This window comes from Vespula pensylvanica, chromosome 19, assembly GCF_014466175.1.
Source record: "Vespula pensylvanica isolate Volc-1 chromosome 19, ASM1446617v1, whole genome shotgun sequence".
Classification (NCBI taxonomy): domain Eukaryota; kingdom Metazoa; phylum Arthropoda; class Insecta; order Hymenoptera; family Vespidae; genus Vespula; species Vespula pensylvanica.
The window spans coordinates 299,673-325,395 of NC_057703.1; the positions used below are offsets into that span (position 1 = coordinate 299,673).

At 38.6% G+C, this 25,723-nt stretch overlaps 5 protein-coding genes across 9 annotated transcripts in view; 4 read left to right on the forward strand and 1 right to left on the reverse strand.

Annotated features, from left to right (window-relative positions):
* The first annotated feature begins 691 nt into the window (after window positions 1–691).
* Window positions 692–8,745, forward strand: LOC122635834. The gene is made up of 16 exons (XM_043826496.1): window positions 692–839; window positions 1,602–1,769; window positions 1,842–1,976; window positions 2,075–2,212; window positions 2,280–2,549; window positions 2,665–2,842; window positions 4,247–4,488; window positions 4,587–4,627; window positions 5,845–6,172; window positions 6,400–6,528; window positions 7,101–7,241; window positions 7,327–7,455; window positions 7,533–7,790; window positions 7,870–7,965; window positions 8,047–8,118; window positions 8,195–8,745. The coding sequence occupies exons 1-16, from the start codon at window positions 770–772 to the stop codon at window positions 8,284–8,286; spliced, it is 2,487 nt and encodes an 828-aa protein (XP_043682431.1). The 5' UTR covers window positions 692–769; the 3' UTR covers window positions 8,287–8,745.
* LOC122635748 (glucose dehydrogenase [FAD, quinone]-like) lies at window positions 8,624–11,468 on the reverse strand. Its single transcript, XM_043826315.1, has 5 exons — window positions 10,831–11,468; window positions 10,053–10,405; window positions 9,683–9,952; window positions 9,242–9,537; window positions 8,624–9,087 (listed from the first exon to the last, which is right to left on the reverse strand). Exons 1-5 carry the CDS (start codon window positions 11,391–11,393, stop codon window positions 8,731–8,733), a joined length of 1,839 nt encoding a protein of 612 aa, XP_043682250.1. The 5' UTR covers window positions 11,394–11,468; the 3' UTR covers window positions 8,624–8,730.
* A 1,064-nt stretch (window positions 11,469–12,532) lies between these two features.
* Window positions 12,533–20,918, forward strand: LOC122635859 (cystinosin homolog). Of its 5 annotated transcripts, none has more exons than XM_043826532.1 (11): window positions 12,533–12,676; window positions 12,752–13,100; window positions 13,608–13,697; window positions 16,567–16,617; window positions 16,682–16,766; window positions 17,004–17,189; window positions 17,976–18,216; window positions 18,314–18,433; window positions 18,497–18,785; window positions 18,866–18,968; window positions 19,515–20,255. In XM_043826532.1, the coding sequence occupies exons 4-11, from the start codon at window positions 16,578–16,580 to the stop codon at window positions 19,555–19,557; spliced, it is 1,107 nt and encodes a 368-aa protein (XP_043682467.1). In that variant the 5' UTR covers window positions 12,533–12,676; window positions 12,752–13,100; window positions 13,608–13,697; window positions 16,567–16,577; the 3' UTR covers window positions 19,558–20,255. The 5 variants fall into 5 exon arrangements, with proteins under 5 accessions (XP_043682467.1, XP_043682463.1, XP_043682465.1 ...); XM_043826528.1 differs by lacking the exon at window positions 19,515–20,255 and adding an exon at window positions 20,598–20,918 and having other exon boundaries at window positions 12,534–12,676; XM_043826530.1 differs by lacking the exons at window positions 13,608–13,697; window positions 19,515–20,255 and adding an exon at window positions 20,598–20,918 and having other exon boundaries at window positions 12,534–12,676.
* On the forward strand, window positions 20,886–22,068 carry LOC122635860 (39S ribosomal protein L55, mitochondrial). The gene is made up of 2 exons (XM_043826533.1): window positions 20,886–21,100; window positions 21,341–22,068. Exon 2 carries the CDS (start codon window positions 21,342–21,344, stop codon window positions 21,672–21,674), a length of 333 nt encoding a protein of 110 aa, XP_043682468.1. The 5' UTR covers window positions 20,886–21,100; window position 21,341; the 3' UTR covers window positions 21,675–22,068.
* A 1,686-nt stretch (window positions 22,069–23,754) lies between these two features.
* LOC122635857 overlaps window positions 23,755–25,723 on the forward strand; it is a 12,286-nt gene continuing 10,317 nt past the window's right edge. The window contains exons 1-2 of the mRNA XM_043826523.1: window positions 23,755–24,101; window positions 24,464–24,699. Of these exons, the coding sequence (XP_043682458.1) occupies window positions 24,642–24,699 (58 nt within the window). The 5' untranslated portion in view covers window positions 23,755–24,101; window positions 24,464–24,641. The remainder of the gene's footprint in view (window positions 24,102–24,463; window positions 24,700–25,723) is intronic.

Sequence of the window (25,723 nt, forward strand, 5' to 3'; positions counted from 1 at the left end):
ACGTAAGTATATAAAATTTAGATAACATTAATATTCGATCTCCTTCATTTTTGATTTCATTCGAACGTAATAGGAGTAGCGAGCGAGGGCGGGGAAGATGTTACATCAAAAGCGAGGTACTTTCGAGAAAAAAAAAAGAGAGAAAAAAAAAAAAGATTTATCAATTTTCAAAAGGTGCGGAGAAAATGGTAAAAAAGTATCGACCCGTTTAAAATAATCTTATCTATTCGGCGCTCGGCGTTAACGTAAAAACCAAAGCTATAAAAATATTTTCCGTTTCGACGTGCCGAGTAGAAATCACCAGTATACAAGAGGTGTGTCCCATTTTCCACGGACTCGGTGAAATCGTCGAAATCGTAGATGGGACAAGACGCTATAGACGCGATATGATGCGTCGAGGCGGAGTTGCAACAACGGGATCGGGAAAGACAGGAGATAAACGTTGTCGCCCGCCGATGAAACGAATGTTTGTTTGGGTCGAATGAGACACCTTGTATAAGAATCACAAATGCCGATGCGAAGTAAACAGGGAAAGAGGGAGCGAGAGAAAGGAAGAAAGATAGAGAGGGAAAGTGGGAAGGCAACGCGAGAGAGTGGGAAAAGACCTTCGTAAGAGAGGACACGGATTCGTATTCACCAGTCGCATGTTGCCATCTACGTTGGAAACGCGTCCTGTCCTGCGAAAGTAAAGTCTTTTTTTTCTCTTTTTACGAAAGATCATAAACGATCGGCGATCATCGTCATCATCGTTATCATCGTTATCGTCATCATGAAAAATTATCTCCTTCTCTTTGGAATTTTCCTATTGATCGATCGTCCGATCGACGCCCTAAACATCGGTAATTCCTTTTTACTTCTTTTTTGTTCCGTGCACGTGTATATGAGTCATCGCATTGAAATTCAACGAAGCGTCGCTTCTTATCGTCGTTAATTCGCGAGCGTGCATCGTGCGTCGGACGAGATTCAAACGGAATCCTCCTTCTCTCGTCTCTCTTTTGCGATCGAGAACGCGCCAACTCCGTTCGTTCCTTCGTTTTTTCCCTCGTTTCGTTTCTCCAATTCTTAGTTCGATTTTTGCTCCGATACGATCTTTCTTTCGTACGATATATTTGCACGTAGATATACGCGTATATAAATATATGTACGCGTATATCTATATTCGGCTACGATCGTTTCCACCGCAAGAAAGCTGTTTACCGTAACTTGACATTGAACTTTAGTCGTCGTTAATCCACAAAGTTTGATTACAAGTACACTCGTTTTCGGTCTCGGAGAAATTTGTCCAACGGATCGACGTAACGCGTATCGGTATGCGGAGATTGAGGTTAGGACGGTCGTCGATCGAAAAAAAATTGTTTCGAACGGACGTTGTTATTGCTTTCGGCTGGCAAGAGGATCGTCGCGTTAATCGTCGCGTACGACTCGATATCCTTGAAGATATTAAAACTATAATCTTGATGAGTCGACGCTAAATATTCTCGTCTCGCGTTACTCGTTGCGCGTTCGCGAGGCGACGAGTCGCGACTCGAAGCTCTGTGAATGCGATCGTCTCGACCTTTCTCGTCATTCTTTTACAGTTTTAACGAGATCGTTGATTACAGATCCATCCGTGCCATGTCAAAGAGACATCGATTGTTCGCTATTTTCGAAAGATCAGAAGAATTCGACGTGTCGGCAAGGATTCTGCGCTTGCGAGAACGAGCAAGGACAAATGAAAAATTGTTCCAGGTTACAACTAGCAGCAGCTTCTCAACAGGAGAAACCAGCCGGTAATTCTCCGATTAGATCGTTAAATCTCCAACGATAGATGTCTGGTTAATTCCTCGTGTATCGTGTTTCAGTATCGCCGATTTATCACACGTGCAAGCACGAAGTAGATTGCAAGTTGAACAATAGCTTTTGCAATACGAGTCGAAGTCAGTGCGAATGCGTTAAAGGTTACGTGTCCTCGGCGGATCAGCAGCAATGCCTTCAAGGTGAGGATTCCCGAATCGAATCCAGGAGCAACGAAAGTGTTCTCGATCGACTACGGATCGCTTTCGAAATTTTTTTTTTTTTTCTTCTTTTTTTACAGTGGCCAAGTCCTTGAATTTTGTCTGCACGGAGGATAAGCAGTGTTTGATCTTTCAAGCGAACACGACCTGCCGACGAGAACGATGCGTTTGCGTCGATGGCTATCACGCGGTGAACGACGTTTGCTGGAAAACGATCGGTAAGAAGTTGCGCGTAAAGTTCAACCGGTCGCATTTTCATTGGTTTCGTTTATCCCCTCCTTACAGTTTTCGGCGATACGTGCTCGAAATCGGAGGAATGCTATCGCATAAAAGGAGCCATTTGTACGGATAAGAAGACTTGTGGATGCAAGGAGAAAGCCGCGATCGATAAAACGGGAAAACATTGCGTTCCTTACGTTGACACCATCGACGAATATTGCACGGAGAACGACACGTGTTCTACGATCCCCGGTTCGATCTGCCTCGAGAATAAATGTCAATGTCCGAAGGAAAAGCATTTCGTGAAGGAACTCGCGCAATGCATCGTTAGCAGAGGTGCGTTTGCGTCACTCGTGGAACAATAATTCTACGACGTAATGATAATTAACGTCGGCGAGTCACCCAAGGTCAACGAGATCCTTCGACGATTGTAATATGTTCGATTGTACAGGCATCGGCGAGCCTTGCCAGCACGATTACGATTGTTACCAGATCGAAGATTATACGGATTCGGAGAGAAAAGGGTTTGTATGCGTTGGCAGCTTGTGCGACTGCGCGGTAGATTATTTTATAAACGGAGACAAATGCATTAGCGCAGGTAAGAAGAAACGAGGATTAACGAAGGAAGGGTAGATGGAAAAACTTGGGAATCTTCTTTTTTCTTTTTTTCTTTTTCAGGCGTTCTTACGAGTTTCGATTTCTCTCTCGTCGCGATCGTCCTCCTCTCGACCATCTTTTATCTGCAATAGAGAACCGAGCCGTTCCGTCTCGCACCGGAAGAAGAGGTTAAAATGAATCTGCGAGTCGAGTGTCCAAGTACTTCGTTTAATTTTCTTTGCACACCGATGTACGCGGGGCTGTACGAGCGAAGTAGAAGAAACATTGTCGAGAAAGAAGTCGTTTCGAGCGTTACGCGTGGAAGAAAGATAGAATATACGCGGGAAAATGCCGAAGGATTTGAAAAATATGCGGAGAGCGTCGAGGCGATTTTTCGAGAGTTTCACGATCGTCGTCGACGTCGCTGAACTTTCTCCTTGATTCCATAGTTATTGTTCGATTTCGATTAAACACAGTTGAAACTCGTCTTAACCTTTTATCGGTATTCAAAGAACAATGCGATACCAAAGAACAAGAAAATTTCGAGCGGAGAGAATCTCTCGTTATTGTTCTTTCTCTTGTTTGCTTCTTTTCGTTTCGTTTTTTTTTTCTTTTTTTTTCCATCGTTGCCTTCGGAATAAGCAACAGAGAAAGATTCTTGTATTTTATTCGAAGAGTATTATGCGTTTTATTTGATTATAGCATATATATACATATATATACGTTTACATGTAGAGAGACAAATTGTTTACGGAGTGCTTTTATAAAACTATCGGAGCTTGATTTTTCTACGAAAAAGCGTTGAGTTATTTTTTGATTCTGTGAATACACGTATGCACGTAAGAGTTTTATGAAATATACGCGTGTTCGTTGATACAGAGGGAGTTAATAACTTTTTCTTCTCAGTTGTAGCAAATTTTCCACGAATTTTCGAGACGAAGCGTTATATCTTTTCCTTTATTGTACATGTCTAAAAAAAGACACGATTCTAGACAGCTATTAACTCGCTCGGTTTAAGCACGATCACGTCTTCTTCGTGGATTCGTCTAGGCACAAAGAAAAAAGAAAAGAGTACGAGTCCCACCACTTCCCAAGACTCCTCCTTCCACGAAAGCGGTACCGATGACACATCGCTAGCGGCAATCCTATCGCGGATGATTTTCACCTGGCATGGACGATCACGATTCCGTTTTGTAGTCGCGCCGAGGAATGATACTCGTGAGACTTACTCGCGCAGATGCGTAAAACGATAGAACGCGTGACGATAGAACGCTGTTCCAGCGCGTTCGTTGGTTCGTTCGTTATCTTTCTCTCTCATAGACGATTAGATAAGATAGCGAAAAAAAAGGCATTGCCGGAGAATCGCGGTTAGACGAGCGAGCGCGTACAATATTTCGTCGTCGAACGATTGCTTCGCATTGATCTAACGAAAAAAAAAAAAAAAAAAAAAAAAAACAAAAAAACAAAAAAAAGAAGAGATCTATCCGGGATCATAGGGAGAAAGAAGAAACGAGGATGAGGAGGTGCGAGGGTGGAACGAGGAAGAAACGGTGGTGCTCACCACTGCCGATTCGAGCGCCGGGACTTGCTGCCGCTCTGCCGGTAGTCTTTCTATGTTTCTTCGCGCGAACATCAGTCGTCCTCGCGCACGGACAGCATCAACATCTTTTGCAAAGACGTGAGTGCGACGTGATTTTAACTGTACTTTTGTTATTCCTCTTGCTCCTTCTTCTAGCTTTTTTTTTTATTTTCTTTTTATCGTTTTATCTACGAAAGCGTTCTCGATCGCTCGATCGCATTCATTCGTATCTTCGATCGTAAGTGAGAATCGCTTTTTAATATCGTTTTTAATATCGATCGGTGCGTACCTCGTCGTTGTTCTCTTTCTTTTTTTCTTTTTTCCCCTCTTCTCCTCGACGTTCGTGCAATTTCTCTTACTCGTGTACCGTCAGCGTCGAGCGATAAAGTTTCTTGTAGCACGAATCATATCGATTAACGTTAGCTCCCGAGGTCGAGAAGGAATTATCGATCCGAAAGGTCGGTTGTAAGACGAAACTCCCACCGGTACGTGGCAACCGACAATAAATTTTTCTACTCGTTCTACCAAGAAACGGTCGACCATTTTCTAAAGCATTTCTTTCGGGTCGCCTATCTTGCATTTGATTATTTGCAATTTGGTCTTATTCGTTCGAAATCTCGCGTTAATCCCTTACGGCCAACGGAAAGACTGCTCGTTAAGATCATTGTATTCCGTTCTCGCGACCCAGTAATCCTTTCTTCTTTTTCACGGGGAATCGTAAAAAGCCGAGGCGAAGAAGAAGGCCGGATTTACGCTGTTGATTCTCTCCCGGTTAGGTGAACGTTTCGAACGTGGAATAAGAGGCTCGTGTCCGTAATTAGTCGAGTAGAAACGATGAGATCTCTGGCCGTCTGATATTTCTATTTAATTCTAACGAGTTTCGAAAGGGAAAATAGATGCAACCATTCCGTACCTTCCACGAATAGAACTATTCTTTTTTCCTATCAACAACGTCGAATTTACTCGCCTAGTCGATAAAGACTTATTCGATACGCTGACGTAACTCCGACAGTCTTACGATTTGTTTACGTAAACGTTGCAGAGTATTCCGTACTCTCGTGCATTTGACGACGACGACGACACGAAAAAGGAAGAAAGTTCATCGAATAAACCCTCGCGACGAAATTGACCTTCCGTCATGGGTGATTAGCGGCAGGGAAACGTCGCGTTCGCGATCGTTTTTAAAAGGCTCCCCCGCCCCTTCCCTTTGTCTTACGAGCGTGGCGGATTCGAGTCAGTTGCAAAGCGCGGGAGATTGAAAGATGACGCGCAATCCATTTCACGTCTCTCGACCAACTCCGGGAGAAGAAAAAAAATCGCGCTAATCGGGCGTGTAAATATAATATATTAGGAACGAAGTCAGGGCTTCGCGCGTGTGCGCGCGTTGGACGTCGAACAAAGCGCATAATCGTGTTGCGCAAGCGATCGAAACAATAAGAGCATCGTCCATTGAAGGATCGGCCTTCGGAGAACGTCGAAGAAGAAAGAAAAAAGAGAGAGAGAGAGAGAGAGAGAGAGAGACGGATAGAGAACGTCCTCTTCACCGTGCGATTCGGATGTGCGATCGTGAAAGAGGTGGAGCTGTCGAAGCAACAGGAGGGGGAGGACGGTGCCGATGGAACGTTCGAAAAAGGACGAAGACGAGGAGGAGGCATTCGTAACGTCTCGAGGATGGTGATCGGTCTCTCGAGGATCCTCGTCCTCGTGCCCGTCACCGTCTGCGCTACCATTTCCTTACCCTCGGAGGATTACCCGAGATGCAACGATCGCAGATCGCCACCTCGTACGTAACCCTCTCCGAGGAACTACCGATCTCTTTTTTATTTCCTTTTCTCGCGTTTTTCCGTCGTTCCGTTGGTATCTTACGTACTTCGAAACGGATGTTATTCCGTTCAGGAATAACGAAAGAATAACGAAAAAAAGCCGATCGTGAGAGGTCCGCGCAAGAGCGAAGCCAACGAAGATCCTCCGATGTCCTCCACCTAGCCACCTTTATTATTTTTTTTTCAGAGACCCTAGCGGCATGTCGTTACGACTCGGACTGCATGGAAAACGCTTACTGCTGGAATCAGGAGGCTTGCTACTGCAAAGACGGCTACGTCGTTTACAGAAATCGCAGCGACTTCCACTGCTTGAAAGGTATCAACGCTCCTCGTTCCCACGTTAAGGGCATTAACATTTTTCATTGTTTCAAAGTTAAACTTCTGAGAAAAAGAAAACGCGAGAACGGAGACGTGCTTTGCCAAGACGATTTCTTTCGATCGTCTCGAAAGTTAAGACGAACGATAAGAGATAGAACTGCTCGAGGACGCGACCGAGAACCGCCCCAGAAACCTTTTGATTAATTGCCCTTTGCTCGGTCGCGTTGGTTGAATCGGTGTCGGCGACCTCCGAAGGTACAACGCGAGTCTCCTCCGTTCTACCGATCCTCCTGCTCTTCCCTATTCCTACCCCGGCCCTTTCTCACGGTCTCTCTCTCTCTCTCTCTCTCTCCCGTCTCACTCGGAGCGTATCGTCTCGTTCGTCGTGCTCGCCGATCCAGCAAAACTCAAAGAGAACGAAAGAAAGGGACGGAGAGTAATTTATATGTACGTATAAACGAACCGAGAAGTCTCCTATCGGCCTCGTTTCGCGGCACGATTTTCTTTCGCCTCGAAATCATATTCCTCTTTAAAACCTCGTACCAACGTTCTCCGTGTTTTCTTTCTCAGTGGCCGACAACATCGAGGACCCGTGCGTGGCCAACGTACAGTGTCACTTGACCTTTACCCTCCACTCGGAGTGTCGTAACCACGTTTGTCAGTGCTCCTCCACGGCGCATTTCGTAAACGGAAGGTGTTACGAATCCATCGGTTGGTCTCTTTTTCTTTCAAAAGAATCGCAGGATCGAGATGTTGGAACTAATGCGCATTCGTGCGTCTCTTGTCCGTTTAACAGGGCTGGGTAGAATATGCCAAACGAACAATAATTGTTACGTCAAGGACAGTTACTGCGTGGAGGGTTACTGCGTTTGCGATCATAGTCAACATTCGAATCCCGAGAGAACGAAATGCATAAAGAACGCTTGTGAGTATATCGCGTTAAACTTATCTCCTTTATCACGTTATCTCTTTTATGCGTAATTGCTCCGATACGTTCGACAGATTTAGGCGACAAGTGCGAACAGGATTACGAGTGCGTGTCGAAGAGCACGAGATGCATGGAGGTCTGCAGGTGTAAAGTCGATTACGTACTTTCGGAGGATGGTACGAGATGTTTGAAAGCAGCCAACTCCGTGGGCGAAGATTGCCAAGAGAACCCGCAGTGTCAGGAATTCTTACAGAATAGCGTCTGTCAGAATAACGTTTGTACCTGTATAGAGGATTATCATCGTCGCGGACCTGTTTGCGTCAGGGACGTCGGTCAGTTTCGCATTTCGTCGGATATCACGGTAAGGAATATCTTTTTAATCCGATGTTTAATCCGATCGTTCGCCTTTAGGTTTGGGTCAACGTTGCGTCTCCCATAACGAGTGTGTGACACGAACGTACAAGCATTCCAATTCGAGCGAACTGATGAACGTCGATTGTTCGAACGGTACGATATTTTACGATGCGATCGAATTCATTCGAAATAGTTCGTTCGCCTCTTAACGACATTTCTTTTTCGATTTTCAAGATCGCTGTACTTGTGCCAAGGATTACATAATGTCGCAAGAATTGGACGATTGTATTCGATACAGTGAAAGCGGTAAAACGACGAAACAACTTTTCCTTATCTTTTCTTCATTCTCTTATTTCTATCTTTTAATCGAGCATACTTTCAGGTGCCACCAGTTGGCGAGCTTGTGGAATCTTCTCACTGACGATACTCGCAAACGCGTCTCTTTGGATGTTGCGAAGGATTACGGAATCGTAAAGTACCACGTGGTAGAGCCACTGCGAAGCACCTTTTATCCATCTCATAGATTTTTATTTTTAGTTTTATTATCTTTCTATTTATTTCAATTTTATCCGGTGAATCGTGTAAATAAGAAAGGGACTTGCGATAGGCATACATGCGACCAAAGACAACGGGCGGACAACGGTATACGTATACATATCACGTCGACAAAGTTCAAGTATTTATTTTCAGGGTTCAAATATGTAAAATTCTATTCTTATTATTAGTCGTACCTGGGAGTAGGTATCGAATGTGAAAATAAGAGCGAAGGGGAGAGAGAGAGAGAGAGAGAGAGAGAGGGAAAGGTCTCCTGTATCATTCCCAAGCGATATTTATTCATTAAGAGATAGAAATAAAAGAAAGTTATTATAACGTATCGCATTATGATAACTTATAATAACGCATATTAATAAAACCGAGTTAATTCGTTGGGAATTTCCAATCTTCCTTTATCATGTCGGCTGCTTTCTCGGCTATCATGTAAGCCGCAGCAGCCAAATGACCAGTGATTATAATCGGTATTATACTGTTGTCGACGACCCTCAACGATTTAATACCATAAACCTGCAATCGATGATCGACCACGCCCGATTTGTTTCTCGGACTCATAGTACATGTCCCGGAGTAATGGAACGAAGACGTGCTCATTTGTCGAATTAGGCAACCCCAAAAGGCGTCCGACAGATAGACGGTGTGATTGCACGCAGGTAAACGATGTAACGGCACCAAAGTGGCATTGTAACGTTCGAAGGCTTTTGAGGAAGCTATCTGGAGAGTCTGTCGTTAGGAAAGGAAGAAAAAAAAAGTTCAAGAGATTTTGCGTAAAATAGAAATTAAAAGGTATCGCGAGATTCGAAATCCTGATCGAATCGTCTGTCAGAAAGAACGATCAATATCGTACTTGTTCGTACGAGTCAAATATAGAGAATACCTTTTTTATACCACGAATCATAGTCTTCACGTCGTCCTTTTGATCGAAATAATTGAGGTCGATGATAGGCTCTTGGAAAGGATTGGCACTTTTCAGGCTCATTCTTCCTCGACTTTTAGGATTTAAAAGTATTGTACTGATGGAAAAAGCACTTGATCCTTCGTACTTGGAAAAAATGGAATTGTAAACTTCGTCGGATAGCCCAGATATGCCGCGAAGAATTTTTGCTTGGGAACCGACGAAGGAGCCATGGTAGAAGATCAACTCGATGTCTGGTTTTCCCGTGGAACTCGAATCTACTTTCATTGAACGTATCGTCAATCATCTCCTTTCTAAATCGCTATTCATGTTCATTCTTTAATATTGCCAATCTTTTGAAAAGTCGGTTTTGAGTGAAATTAGCTTTATTCAAAGATCTCGGCCGTCGCGAATCATCCTTACCTTCCGAAGATATAAAAGCAATAGCTTCTGTGCCACTAGGTGTAGTCAACGGGCCAGTCCCTTTGATGATGTATTCAGCGACATCGTTGAATTTCGGTATGTCGATGTTGACGGTCTCGTTTATGAGAAAATTCAACATTGCCAAGATCATATGATCCTGTAAATTAGAACCTACCGGAAGATCCACGATCGGTTGGATTCCTAAAGATTTTAGATCATCTTTCGGTCCTATACCGGAGAGCATCAGCAGTTTCGGTGAACCCAGAGCACCTGATCGTTTGGTCGAAAGCGAAAACTTGTTTTATTTCTTTGGATTTCAACGAAGGATCTTTAATTTTCTTTTTTTCTTTTTTTTTTCTTTTTCACGTACCAGCACTGAGTATGACTTCTTTGTTGGCCCTAACAAAGTAACTTTTCCCCTTCTTTACGAATTCGACGCCAATCGCGACTTTACTTTCTCGATCGATCACTATCTTCGTCGCTCTGGACGACTTGGATAAATAAAAATTCGTTCGATCTTTGATAGGCCTCAAGAATGCTTTGCTAGCACTCATTCTATGTCCATTTCGTAGATTACTTTGTATTTTGGAAAAACCTATGGTCTTGGCGTTATAATCGATCAAATCGTAACCCAATTCCGCGCTAGCATTCAAAAAACATTCTCTAAGCGGCGTGGCATAGGGAACATTGACAATTTCTAAGTATCCTTCGTACCCGTGATATCTGGTAAAATGCATTTAACGGCATATAATAAAAATCTATAAAGAATATTTTGTTAGCTCATTTCGTAGGATACGATGCTTGCAAATGCAAGAAATACACTCTCGTACGTATGAGGGACTTTTCGTGCAACTTTACCTACATTTACAAATCTCGAAACCTATCGTTCAAGAAACCTTACGATAACTCGACTATTCTTTTGAGAACGCACATTGAAGAGAGATGCAAAAGGATCGCAATGGGAGAAGGTCGTTAAAGAAAGTTGTCGACGAGTAAGTGCGAATTGAGAGGATACGTGCGAATCGAACGAGGACTGGTTTGCCGTTAACTGTTTACGACTTTTTCTCCTCGCTAGTTCTATGACGTTAAAAGGTGCATTTGAAAGAGTTTGAGAAGTAAAATTATTGGAACGATATATGCAACGATACCTGGGATCCAAGTCGGCTATTCTGCAGTTTTCAGACTTTTTGAAGTATGGAAGAACGTTCTCGTAGCTCCATCCAGGATTTCCAAGAGCCTCCCAATCGTCGTAAATCAAGGGTGATCCTCTCGCATATACTACGTAATTGACCACGGACGAACCGCCGACAGCGTTGCCCGTATACAAGTTACAACGGGTATCCTTCATCGAGAGACAAAAGCCATCCTTCCCTTTTCGTGATCCTGGCTCGCTCTTATACGAATGTACGTAATCGGTAAAGTAAAAAGCCGGTGCGAAAAGTGGTATATCGGTCAAATAATTTTCCTCTTTGCCACTTTCCAGCAATAATATTTTCCACCGAGGATTCTCCGTTAATCTATTAGCTAGAACCGATCCTGCTGAACCAGCACCGACTATTACAAAATCATACTCTTTAAGGATCGCCTTGTCGTTCAAATTTTCATGATTCTCCGAGAGAAATTCCCATATGGCAGGCGTCAGAATGCTGCATCGTGCATTCAGAAATAAAAATATTACGAGGACGAATGTTTTGCCAAAGTGTCTCTTCATCTTCAAACTCTGATAATTTCGGTTGCTTACCGCTTGACTGACGGTGCTCGATGCTCGCGAAATATTAATATTTTAATTCTCTACACCCCCCTCCCTCCTCCCTCTTTCTCTCTCTCTCCCTTTGCTTCCTGTCGATCTTTATATTACGTGGATGAAAATCTTCTTTAATTTTTCTCTTTTACTTTCGTTGCGTATATGTTATTTTTTACGTATTTGTTTTATTCCTTCATCCGGTATGAACAAACATTGAGAAAAAATATTTTTTCAAAATAATTTTCTTTTTAGTCCAACAAAATTATTTGTGTTTCATTGATTTTTTTTTGAAATTATGTATGTTCGCATAATTAGGTATAATGAGGAAACCAAGAGAAAAATTACAAATGAATTCGTTTGCTTGAAAAGTATGTAGAATATTAGGCCGGTGAGTCAATATAATTTTTATTATTTCTTCTTTTTATATGTAAAACGATTGATTGAAACTTATTGATTTTTCCATTTCACGCATGAATTGCTTTTGAAAGTGTAACGACGTCTCTTTTGTACGAAACGATAACGATTAGCGTGACTGGCATAAAACTTCTTGGCCGTTTATGGCACGATGAGTAAGAAGGAATAAAAGGAGGAGGAGGAGGGGAGGAGCAGGAGGAGGAGGAAGATGCAAACAATATGCTTTCGTCTATCGCTAACAAGGATCGATCGACGAGAGTACGTCGCGATCACGATCGTACTGTACTTAAAATAGTATCTTGGATTCTGAAACGGTGATCGAACTAGGCCGATGATATCGATCGATGAACGATTTTGCTGACGTAAGAACGAAACAACGTTACAAATTAATTTTATCTTTAACATTTCGAAATAATTGATTCTTATATACAATAGAATTTTCCAGACTAGAAAGCTGTATCTCATTGAGATATCTAGTAATCCAATAAGCCGGGGTATTTATAAATCTCCGATTAAAACGATTAGATTTTAAAAAAGTTCCGCTTTTATGAAGAAAAAGAAGAAGAAAGGTAAGGAATGAAGGAATTTTAATTCGAGCAAGATAGGAATTGGTAAAATGATATGGTGGAAGAAAGAAGAAAGGGTTGACAGGAGAGAGAAAGAGAGAGAGAGAGAGAAAGGAGCATTTGTAGGGTTGGAGGGGAGAAGAGTCTTTTTTTCTTTCTCTACTATAGAAGAGAGAGAAATTTATATATACGAGGAGCTCGTGGTCGTGCAAGTCATTGTGAATCTCGTGTTCGCTGATGTAACGTCTCTCGTATAGGGATATTGCATGGGTACATATAACAGTTCTCTTTATCTCATTTAATCTAGTCTAGGTGTCTCAACGAAATGAAATTACTCGATTTCAGTCTAATCGACTACTCGTTCGATTCGTCGTCTTCTCTTAGTGCCGAAGAAGAAGAAGAAGAAGAAGAAAAAAAAGAAGGAGGAGGAGAAGAAGAAGGAGAAAAAAAAGGGTTCGAAAAGTCGATCGAAGGTCGACGATTTCTCGACGAAAGCGGATCTCTAGAAGAAGAAGAAGAAGAAAGAAGAGGAAGAAAGCTTCGCAAAAGAGTAAGATGAACAAAATAACGAAGGGGATAGATCATCGTTGGCAAATCGAATTGCCGGAAGTCATCTGAATTCGATGAAATATTCGACTAAAGTGTGAATCACAGGATCGTTCAAAATTCAAAGAGAATAGAGGATAACTTGGAGGTAATTCAAAATAGATTAGAAACTATTTTAGTTCGCGACGTCATTTCTGTTATATCACCTTGAAAATGTAAGAAACTGTCATTTGCGATAAACGAGCGAGATATCGATTGGTCGAGTATGCAAAAAACACCTGTTCGCTAGGAATGCTTTAACTCTATCGATTCTCTTTCTCGCTCTCTCTCTCTCTCTCGCTCGTTCGCTCGCTCGCTCGCTCGCTCGCTCGCTCTCTTTCTCGTTAGACTTAGCAGATTAAAAAGTGTAATACTAAAGGTTTTCAATGGAAACAGTTCTACGTTAAAAGCGATTAGGATATATCGATAGATGAATATCAAATATTCAGGTTTATCGATGTACAGTTACTTCAACAAATATTTTTCCAAGATATTTTGTTGATCAAAGTGAAAAATTTGATGTTACTGTACGTAGTTGAATTTCATATAACTTTGTTGTTAGTTAGACGGATGTCAAAGTCCGCGCGAACAACTTTAAGCTTTCTTTTCTTTTCAGAAAAAATCTAAAAAATCCAAGTCCATTAAGAAGATCGAAATCTATATTTCAAATTCACCTGAGAAAAAAGGTATCCGAGTTTTTTGATTGGTGAGTGAGAAATACGAAACGCATGAAGAATATTGGAATACTTTTGTCATCGAAAAAGAATTTGTTACAATCGCGATTTACGATCACGAGCTAATTTTACTTTGAGAAAATTAAATAACTCGTCGATCGAGACTCACGAGCGTGAGAAACATGAGAAATGAGGAGAGAAAGTAAGGAGGTGACTTCGAACTATACTATCTGTCATTGTCATTGAAAGACGGACAACGCGATTGGCTCGTATCGAGATATTGGCCGTGAAACAAAATTGATTCGCGCAAAATCGATTTCTATACTCGCAATCAGCAAAATATTACAAGAGTGCAGTTTTATATCGAGAACGACGTTGTTACTTTTGAAATACTAAAAAATCGAATCGTATAAATTACTCTATGTCATTTATTTATATATCTTCGTTTCGGTCTTTCTCTTTTTTTTTTTTTTCTATTTTTTTCTTTTTAATCGTTAAAAAAGACCAATAGCGATAATGCGATCAAGAAATCGTTCTAATTAGAACCAAAATAAATTATCGATAGGAGAAAGAAATTATTGCGAAGAACTAGGCTATAATGGTCGGAAGGCTATAATAATCGTGCCACTAAAATAATTCGATATCACATCGATCGCAATAAACCGATTGCGATTTTGCGTATATGTAGATTCTTTTGACCTTGCTGAAAATATAACGTACGATTTAATTATATGATAGTCATAATATTTTGATAAATAATATAAATTATTTTTTGCGTTCTCTTTTAAAAATATCCGATAAGATCTCTCTCTATTTATCAGAAAGTCGAGTCATTGTTTATATATATCGAATTACATACAATCGAATCAATCCTTTTTTCGATCGCGCGATATTTATTCGGATTACTTAGGAGTAATATTTTGAATATTTACCAGATATATATTACACTTTTAAAGTCCGCTGGCAACCCGTATAAATATTTTCATTGATCCCTCGTCGGAGAGATGAAGATAAACGACGTTACTAATATTCGTAGAATTCTTTCTATTCGTCGTATATTTATTCTAATTCATCGTACGCTATCATTTTTCTTGTTTTATCGCACTGACGCCTCTCTTCGATATACCAAATCGTCTCTGTAATCTCGATGGAATTTCACCAAGACTTGACCCACTAAAGTTTATTGAACATTTTTCTATCGTTACGTGAATAATGAGAGAACGAGAAAGATACTTATTTGCAAACAGATATCTCCGACGTACGGACATGGTACACGTGAACGCATCTTCGTTTCGTTCGTAAAAATTTCTAATCTTTTTTGAATTTCGTTCGCGTATCGATCATCGTATCGATCTTCTTTGTTCCTCGATACTTGGAATCCGCACGTCGAACGCATTCTTCGCGATATTTTCAAATAAATAAATTATTTGCTTCCGCCTTTTCTTTACCGCATTCGTACGAAAAATGTTTGAAGAAACGATGATGCTTACGAACCACGAAAGATCGATACGATGATTTACGTTTACATCAGCCGAAAGGAAAACTTTTCGTAACAAGGTCGAAAATTTTCCAATGCGTTGCTTCCTCCCATATCGTTTTGGAAAATAACAAATTCTTTACAAACACGGAAAGCGTTTTCTGATTTAAGGAAACAAAAAAAAATTCCATAACATCTTGAGAGAATGAAATATTTGTCGTCTCTTATCGCGATAACATTTCAATAGCTACTTTTAACATTATTTTTAATGTAGCAATAAGTAATGGAGCGTATGAATTATAGACATTTATCATCCGGTCAAACGTCTAGATTTTGTTCTCGTTAATATCCACTTCGTTTCTGCCTATGGGTAGAGTCTATAAGCGAATATCTTGTCAGAAAATTAATTGCTTCAATCGTTTCAATAATCGTCCTCGAGAACTCATCAATCTTTAGGGTCAAAGAATAAAAAAGATCGCGATGTAAATTTCAGTTACATCGTCGATGAAAGATTAAACTATATAAAATATCCTAATCGAGTTTGACGACGGCACCGTAAAACTACGTGTAAACTAATTAACGTGCTTTTTATTGCACGTGTCTGTCCTATCATTGAGTTTATCATCAAAGTCCCGTTCTTTCGTTGTATATCTTTCTCTCGAAGGTTTTTGAACCTGGATGAGAGAAGCGATGAAAACGGAGCAAAAACCGTAAAAGCAACACGTACTTAAACGTTATGTATCCCCTATTAGCAGGAATAAAAAACTTTATCATTTTTATTGTCCCATACAAACATACGACGACCTTCGAGGTCGTCGTGCTTTTGAGGTTAAGTTCACTGGTGGCGATATCGACTCGAACGTTTTCTCTCTTTTTCTGTTTATTTTTCTTTTCTTTTTTTTTTTTTTTTCTTTATTATCTCGAACGTGCCCGAGAATATTTTCTCGATGAGTATCATCGCACGGTATTCTCTATCGTCATCGCGAAAACGTGCGATTGGCATTGAAAAGTTTATCGAACCATCAAAATTATTCGTCGAGAACACCTGCGACACGTTCGATCGGATACATACACGTGTGAATCCTCGCAGGAAGTGGTAGAAATCGTCGGGCCGATGCAATTTATATATAAAAATATCGAACGTGGCTCGCGATTTCTTAATTTCACCTACGAGTCTCGTGTTACGAGGTTAACCAAGCAACTTTCTCATGCGGTCCGTACTTCGATACTTTCTGTGATATGTCCAGGTTTATAAAACAAGTTTGACGTGCATTTATCTTATATTCTGTGATACGTGCAGGGTTATAAAATAAATTATGACTGTGTGTATTTGTTACTGATCACTCGAAAATGTAGAATGAGCAAGTATTGCTATTTCCGTGTCAAGGATATTATCAATCGAATCCTATGATTCTTTTTTCCAGAAGTCAGAAAAATGATTTTCCTGCGTTACATCTGCTTCTTAACGTTGTTAGGTAAGTTTTCAGCGAGAAACGATATTGTCGCAAATCCTATAAAACTGTTCTATTGACATTGTAGTTACTGTATGGGCGGATTTCAACGTTTCGACGCATGATCTTAAAGTATTACTTTATCAAAAGGAAGCTTTTACCGTATACTCGACGTATGTACCTTTAAAATTATATAGTTATTTATTTTGTATTTTAATGCGACGTCGTCGTACGAGGAAATTACTTTTTTTTATCTACTTTCGATGCTTCAGCAATGTTGATAACGTTAAGTATTTTCCACGTACTTGCGGCGATACGTTGCTATTTGATCGGTACATAATTAATCGTCATAGATAAATCCTATTCGTAATATCCCAACGATCATAAAATTTATGACATTAATTTTGTAGGAAAGCCGTAACAGAGAACGTAACGGTAAGCATAGATATACAGCACAAGGATTTAATTTCGGTCGAGCCGTCCGAATTTAATGTTACAAATGATACGTGGAAAGTACCAACCAAGATATACGTAACAGGTATTGCTGCTGGACATTCGACTCTCAATCTGAATGTTGTATCTTCGAATGCTGCACAGTACGTACATGACACAGATATCAAGATACATATAATAGGTGATAATCGAATGAAATCATTTATATATTCATTTTTATCTCACTCTTTTTTCTATTTTAGCTTCGATCTTAGATAAACTTCGTTTTTTTCTAAATAGTTATCCTAAATATTTCTACTATTTTTTATAACATCTTGCAATACAGTAACATTCATTGTTAAAATATCGTGTTGTATTAGATTAGTAATAGATTAATTTGTTTGACCGACAGTAACTCTGTAACAATGCCACGTTGTTTGTTTTCTCTGACTAAGCTTCAAAAGATTCCAATCATTACATTTGCCATTTCAGTATTCAACCATAGTTACGTAGATAGCCTCTTGACCTGAGCTTGTCATCGAATCTGAAACTTGAGGTTCGGTCAGTCTATGCCCAGATTTTGAGCTGTCCACTTCCTCCTCTGTGCTAAGATGCTTCTATAGGGTGTTCCGTTATTTCAGTGTATACAAGTGTCAAAATATTTTCCAAAAAAGTTAGAAAAAAATATTTCTACGTGCCTAGTGATATTACATTCTATAACAATGACTGCTTATAAAATAATTATTATACCTCAAGATCAATTAAATACCCTTAATGTGAAGTAAGAAAATTTCATTTAGTTTTATCGTAGATAAAGTTTAGTTATAATATAAAAAATATTCGATAAAGATATTTCTAATGTTTCCGATTGATGTCGCGAATGAACGATATATTTGAAATATATCTTAGCGTTCGTATTTAACAATTATTTGTTCGTTTTTTTTTTACAGTTTTTCGGAAGCATTCGTTAGAGTGACGGTGGAAAAATCGGATACGATTTATCACGTTAGCGTCGTAGTCGGATGGATATATTTCTTGGCATGGAGCATAAGCTTTTATCCACAGATATATAGCAATTACAAACGCAAAAGCGTCGTAGGTCTTAACTTTGACTACTTGTCGCTTAATATCGTTGGATTTATTATGTACGCATTGTTTAACTGTTGCTTGTTCTGGATACCAGAAATAGAGGTACGTTCGCAATAATACGATTGTAATCGACAAAACTTAATTAAGAGAAATGAATCGATATAGATATTTCTCTTTTGATTATTTCTTTTTTTTTCAGCAAGAGTATTTTAATAGGTATCCAAAGGGATTGAATCCTGTGCAAGTTAACGATATCTTTTTTTCTCTACATGCAGTATTTGCCACTGTGATAACTATCATCCAATGTTTTATATATGAGGTAATTTGACGATATGGATCTATTATCGTCAAAGTACATGCATTAATTTTATTGCATTTTTAGACTGGTTCTCAAAGAGTGTCCACGACAGCGCGTATCATTCATGCGATATTCGCGATATTTATATTCACTTCTATGTTACTGGCCATAACGGTAGTAATTGCATGGCTCGACTTTTTGTACTACTGCAGTTATGTCAAACTGTGTATAACTCTTATAAAATACGTGCCACAAGCGTTTTATAACTACCGAAGGAAGTCCACCGTTGGTTGGAGTATTGGAAATATATTTTTAGATTTCACCGGTGGCATACTGTCGATGCTACAGATGATATTGAATGCGTACAATTACGGTAAATGTACTTTAATAATGCTAACGTCGTTTTCCTTTCTTTTGTACGTTATATTTTAATTAACTTATTATTAATATTAGACGACTGGGAGAGCATTTTCGGAGATCCAACTAAATTTGGACTTGGATTCTTTTCCGTAGCATTCGATGTGTTTTTCATTATACAACATTATGTTTTATACAGGTATGAGTTAATTCTTAAAATATTACAGTAATTGCCATGTTTAGACAACTTTATATCTGCATGAATAGCGTATAATACGATGTGAAAGGAAACAACTATTGACGTTATTAACTGCATCTTGCATGTATAAGTAGAAATATATCACTCGTTGATATATTTATCAATCAATGCTTGGATAAAACGATATTAATATTTTCGAAAAACCGTTTAAGAATGCATGAATTCATTATCTTATTAACACCTAGAGAATAAATAGATAGGTAGAGCCAAATTAATGATATAATCCATTTCAATTATGATCTTTTAAAAAGTTTAACGTATGATTTATAAAATCTTTTCCAAGTAGAAAAATCGAAAGATTCGAGTTCACTGTGTTCGCTGGATAACAAATAACAATTTGTTTTTCTTTGCTTGGCATTAATATTATTCGTTTCTTAAATACATCGGTAATAATTGAAATAAATGTGCTTCGCAAGTGCCGTTTAACTGCTTCTCTCGTCGAATTTAATTCCATGTGCAAGCTAGGGAACAATTTTGATTTTACAGATTTATCAGTGAAAAAGAAATCGACCTGAATGGCAAAGTATAAGCAACATCTATCAACGACATATTTTTAGCATCATCCAATAAACACCCATTATTTCTTTTAATGAAATAAAAGATCGAACCATTAAATAATTTATATAGTTAAAACAATGAATGTAATTTAACGATCCTAACAATGGAAATGCCTGAGCTATAAGAAAGCAAAAATCTTTTTTTGATACAGTAGAACTCATCTTATTTATTTTTGTGTTAGTATTATATGACTGCATATAAACGAAACGTGAAAGTATTTTGATTATAAATACGTATGATATTAACACAGTATTATATTGTAGATATTAAAGAAACTCTTAATAGAGGGTTTTTTTTTTGTATTTGAGCAACGATGAAGTGATGTTTTTTAAGATAAATAATATAAAAGAAAATGATATACAAATACCTAATATATACGTACACACGCACGCGCGCACGCACACACTTAATACGTTCGCAAGAACATTAAACTCTAAATCTCCACTATAGTATAATATGATGTATTTGTTCACGATTATGGAGATGACTACTTACAATTAGTTTAAAAATTAGATTAAAGTTTGAATAAATCGAGAATTGTTAAGTATACGCGATCAAATGTTTTTCTATACTTTATATTAATTTTTGCTTTGTTCTGTTTTGGAAAAATTCTATTTTGTACATTTATAACGAAATAAGTAAAATAAAAACCAACATATATGTCCCAAGCATATTCCCTATTTATTCAAAACCGTTAAGAAAAAATGGTAACAGTATAACAATATACGACTATTTATCTAGTCTTAAAAAAAAGAAATCTAACATCTGTTTAATGTTATGTTTGTGTGATATGCATGCCGCATGTATATATTTAGCATGTTTGTGTTACAATTTTCATTTTATAGAGCCGTAATTAAAAATTATTTAGTAACATTTTTTACAATTTGTTGAAAGAGCGAAAAATTTATATATTAAAAAAAAAAAAACAAAGAAGAGTAGTACTAATAGAAATACGCCTCGTTATTATAAATTCTTTAAACAGATAAAAATTGCTTCAATTCCTTTCCACAGGGACCGTAAAGACTACTTGGACATTCCTGGTGACTGTCATGGAGATTTACAAGAAGGCACTTCTAGCAACACGCTTGCTTAATGATATTCCACCTTCTCAATATATATTTTTTTCTATATATAATGCAATAAAATTATTTATAAATATGACGAGCCGCGCGCAAAGAAAGACTACTACGAGATAAAAAAAAAAAAAAAGACTACGAATATAGAAAAGGCGCAACATTTTTACTCTTATTAGTACAACAAAAAAAAATCGTTTTGAAAGGAAATATATTTTATTATTTTATGTTGCACGCAATAAACACGGAAAAACACGCATAGCACGCAGAGATATATTTATGCTAAAGTTGCGATATTATATTTTTAAAACGTCGATATCTCGAACGAATGTCGACAGACTTTATCAACGCGGATTGGTTGAACGGAGAGATCACGTGATCAGCACAGCATTACATAGAACGTGGTATCGACTGCTGGATTTTCGTCTATTTAAATGACAGGTAAATTCGCACGTAAATTTTACAATCGACTTCTTGTTCGTTATTACGTAAAATATAAGTAAATGATATAAATTTTCTGATATCTTTCCTATTAGTTACAATAGTTCGATTCTTAACGTACATAACCTCGTCTAAAGAAAATGCTACAAAGTTATCATATATTTATCTTATTTTTTCAATGTTTTTACGTTATGTCGTAAAACTCGTAATGAATTTCTGAAATATTTTTTCGTGTTTCAGAATGAATACATCCTTACTTCTGCGTATCTCAAGGTTTAAACCAATTCTGGTTAAAAACTTGAATTGTTGGACAGCAGCTATAACAAAGAAACACCAGAATGTTTATGTAAATACATATCCTACCGTTCTTGTTCTCCCCGATGGAAGTAGCATAAACATTGAATATAATGAACCGAGAAAAATAATTGTCCTTCCAATCGACATCTCAAAACTTTCGGAAGAACAACAGAAGATTATGATTAGTAATCGCAAGCCAAAGACTAAGATCGTTCTAGACGAGGAGCAAGAAGATGATTTCAATGAAATGAAATATATAAAAATGAAGAAAGGATAATTAAAAAAAAAAAAAAAAAAAAAGAAAAGAAAAAAAAATACTTCTAATCATATTTAAGGATTTCTGCATGTTAATAAAATGACAAAAAGAATTGACGTAAAGCGCAATAACGTAATGTTTCACTTCCTTTTTCGTATTTATATTACGTCAAATGTCGCGCTATTTATTGCAATTGCAATGCTGTGTTTTTCTTTTTTTCATTTTTCACGCATACATAATTTACCAGATGACCTTGTAGATAGATATAACAATTCAAAGAGCATGGAATTGCGTTAACGAAGTAAATATCGAATAAATTAAATGTAGAGATAATTCAACAACATTATGTAAAATTTGACCAAGTACGAAACCACACGTTACAATTGTCGTGATAATTATAAATTACGTAATCTAACATGGATTATCTCATTGACCTACGATCATACTTTTTTCTATTGCATAATAAACATTTTTATATTGCTCGTTATTATCGAATGAACGAGTAAATAAATTCAAATCGATCGATGACGCGCTCGAGAAGGAAAGAATAAGTCTGATTGTTTTATATTTAAAAAAGTCGAGTCGTATACGCATCGAAGCATATCTTAGCAGTATTTTTCGTTTATAAAACTGATGCGTTTATTTTTTTCTTTTAAGAGATGGCCAAACAAAGATTGAAAACTTTCTCCGTTTAACGCGTCCGTCATCTTCCTCTTTCTCTCCCTTTTCCTCTTACGCGCTCCGAGTCCGCGCTAACCACAAATAATTGTCGTACGTACAAAACAGAAAATAAACTTTCGAGTAAGTGCTATGATAATACTCGAGAGCTCGTCGTAATATGGAAAAGCGAAAGTAAGTTTAATGTAGGTGTCATTAATCGACGATAAGCCGGACTTGCACTTTCAAAGAGGGAAGTAAATATTTGTTCGCGTATAAGAAAGCATAGAAAGGACTATAACGAGGTAATTGATTTTTCAAGAAACTTTACTTTTTTTTTTTCGAAAAATTAGTTATTCCGTACGCACGCACGCACGCACACATATATATTTATCGAATTTGAAATTGAAAAATGATTTTATCGAAACAAGCGACTACTGGCACGTCCTCTAGACGTATATTACGTAATTACATACGATTTTGCTCGGTCGATTTCACAAATTGGATGCCGCAATAGGCCACTTTTGTATTTTCCGAGTTTCTGCGGGTAGATAAAGGTTCACCGTGCCGTGATTCAATATTTATGGTATAATGCATATTAGATATCGGAGCTCTCGATTATCTCATCATCGCTTATCGTTTACCTTGCTGTAATGGAAAGGAAGACAGAGATACGAGTCCTATATCTTTCGTTTCTACGATTTCAAAGTAATTACTCGAAGAATTTTGTTGGATGGTTAAATAGAATTCGAGAAATCGATTAGTACCGTTCTTTGTGATATAATATTTGGTAACGCGCTATACATCACAATGGCAAGCACTTTCGATGACGGTGAAACTTTTCTATTGCGACAACTCGAGAAAATTCTGCGGTCTTAGTTAGGCAATGCAATGAAATATTCGAAGCACCTATAAGGTGCCAAAATGTAATTAGTATTCGAGCTCGACGAATAGGACGCATCAAACGCTAATCTTCTTCGTTTCATCGTCCAAGAGCGAAATGATCGATTAACGTTGTTAGCAGAAATTGACGTTACCGATGATCGTTTACTCTTGTACAAGATTTAATAAAATTATAATCGTGATAGTGGAATAATCGAATCGATGAGATTAATCATTATAGATCATAAAAATCCCAAGAGAAAGTACTCTTACTCTTCCAGAAGATCGTTCGCAATTTTGGAAATAGAAAAGAAAAAAAAATTTCTTTCGAATTCGATTATAGCTCGACAAGAAAATGAACGTCGAAGAAGGAGGAGAAGAAGAAGAAGAAGACAAAGAGAAAGAAATTCGTTGTGACGAAAGATCATTTCTAATGGATCGTGGTGGTATTATCGATAGACCAGGTAGAGAGGAAATCATAGTAGCTGAGGCCATTCGCTTATGGCAGGTAAAGAGACGGTGTAACTTCTCGGTGGGAGTCAGTTCTGTTATAGTAGGCCACGAGGCAGCAACGACTCGTGTTCCTGCAGGCCTCGACTCTCTCTTTGCGTTCTTCGAAAGAACTCGTATTTGAAAACTCGCGTTCGTCATCGTTCTCGTCTACGATCTTTCTCTTTTTTTTCATCCGTCAAAAAAAAAAAAAAAGATCTCGATAGACACGAGAATTCGAAGGGAAAAGTTTGCCCAGACGCGTAGGCAGCCATTTTGGAGAACGCGAAATTCGATCGAGGAGGATCGAGTGAAAGAGAAGAAAGTGTCCAAATGGAATTTCGTCGATATACGATGACGACGATAGCCATTTGATAAAAACACTCTCTTTCTCTTTTATATCCACACATATACAATCGAGTAGGCATTCTCCGTTAAGATCTCCTTATCTAGGAAGTGAAAAGATCGATACGCCGAAATCGAGAAGATCAAGAGGGAAAGATTCCTCGGAAATGTTTTGAGTTAGTCTCGAGCTAAGGAAGAAGCGCGTGCGTGCGTACGTGCGTGCGTACTCTCCTTCTTTCGAAAGAGAAAGCAGACGTTCGTCGATCGATTTTTTCTTCTTCCTCCTCCTCCTCCTTCTCGAGGTTTACTCGTATCGCTAATTTTCTGACCTCGAAAGAAATCTTGAGGTTTTCCTCGGGAGAAGACGAGAGTAACGTCACCGACTTGAAATTCGCATCGAACGACAAACTCGTTTAGATCGACTTTACGATTTGCAGTTGTTCGTTTGTCGACGAAGAATGAAAGAGTCCTGAACGAGGCGACGACGTATTGTTACAATTCGTTGATCATATTTCGCTATCTCGAAGATTTCGATTCGTTCGGTTATCGATCACCGACAATGGTGCTTTGACGTACGATCCGTCGTTACTTCCGCGCTGATCCAGGATCCGTGCGATGATCGGCAAGACATTATTATTGGTCCTTTGGATACTTCGATGGATCAGCTTTCTCGGTAAGTCTTTTACCGTCGTCTCTCTTTTCTTTTCGATTTTTCTTCTTCCACGATATCGTATATCTACCTTGTACAACGTTGAGAAAATCTTTACGTTCGTCTATTATTAATTGGGATAATTTCTAAACGGATTTTATCGCACGTACGTACGAAAGATCGTACGTCGATAATTCGCGCTAGCGTTAACCATATATCATTGAAATATATAAATCTCTCGCGTCGAGACGCTACAAGTTTAAAGTCTACATCGGCGGCAAAAACGTTAAACGCGGTCTAGGCCGTCGTTTTATCGCAAAGGAGAAGATCCAAAGAGGAACGCGCGAATGTGTACCCGCCTTGACGTTATTTTGCGAGTAGTGAAAGCGCCGCGCGTTCGCACATTCGTAAAACTCACCCACACTTCGATACATTTCAGATATTTCGTTAAATGCGACCATCGAAATAATTTCTCCGTTCCGAGAAAAAATGCTTCATCCTTCGTTCAACTTTTACTCGACGCATTCATTTTTTTATTTTAGTTATCTTTAGTCGCGTTCGATTAATTCTACGGAGAATTAATAAATTATTAGGCCGATTAATCAACACAATCCTCGTAGTTTAGTTTACGTCGCTATGGAAGACAAGCTTTCACGTGACATTGACCGAGAAATGACATATCGTAGATCGTGATAATTAAACGTAGAAAGTAAGTTTGGCCGATAAGAAAATAAAGAAAGAAGGAAAATCGATCGAGTCTCTCGTAATCGGACCAAGTGTAATGACGTTATTAAAAGACGCCGATACTTCTTCTCGAGTATATACTTTTCTGTTTGCGCGCGTATGCGTGCGTATAAGTTCATACTCTCAGGTCCGTTCACTGACTCCCCACGGATTTGACCCTTTTTTCTTCACGAGCACACGGTCCAGTCGCCTTTCTCCGGCCAATTAATTTCTCCCCGGAACATTATAGTATTTCTGTGTGCGCGCGCACGTTTAGTGTGTGTGTGTGTGTGTTAAGAGAGAGAGAGAGAGAGAGAGAGAGAGA

Bases quoted from the DNA above. Each gene is read 5' to 3' on its own strand.
- LOC122635834 (XM_043826496.1), top strand. From the start codon at position 770: ATGAAAAATTATCTCCTTCTCTTTGGAATTTTCCTATTGATCGATCGT. The intron at 7,242-7,326 runs GTTGGTCTCTTT...TCCGTTTAACAG, and splicing joins AAGGTGTTACGAATCCATCG to GGCTGGGTAGAATATGCCAA. The intron at 8,119-8,194 runs GTAAAACGACGA...GCATACTTTCAG, and splicing joins TATTCGATACAGTGAAAGCG to GTGCCACCAGTTGGCGAGCT.
- LOC122635748 (XM_043826315.1), bottom strand. From the start codon at position 11,393: ATGAAGAGACACTTTGGCAAAACATTCGTCCTCGTAATATTTTTATTT. The intron at 9,953-10,052 runs GTACGTGAAAAA...CCAAACGATCAG, and splicing joins AGAAGTCATACTCAGTGCTG to GTGCTCTGGGTTCACCGAAA. The intron at 9,538-9,682 runs GTAAGGATGATT...CAATGAAAGTAG, and splicing joins TGCTTTTATATCTTCGGAAG to ATTCGAGTTCCACGGGAAAA.
- LOC122635859 (XM_043826528.1), top strand. From the start codon at position 16,578: ATGATTTTCCTGCGTTACATCTGCTTCTTAACGTTGTTAG. The intron at 17,190-17,975 runs GTACGTACATGA...TTTTTTTTACAG, and splicing joins GTATCTTCGAATGCTGCACA to TTTTTCGGAAGCATTCGTTA. The intron at 18,786-18,865 runs GTAAATGTACTT...TATTAATATTAG, and splicing joins ATTGAATGCGTACAATTACG to ACGACTGGGAGAGCATTTTC.
- LOC122635860 (XM_043826533.1), top strand. From the start codon at position 21,342: ATGAATACATCCTTACTTCTGCGTATCTCAAGGTTTAAACCAATTCTG.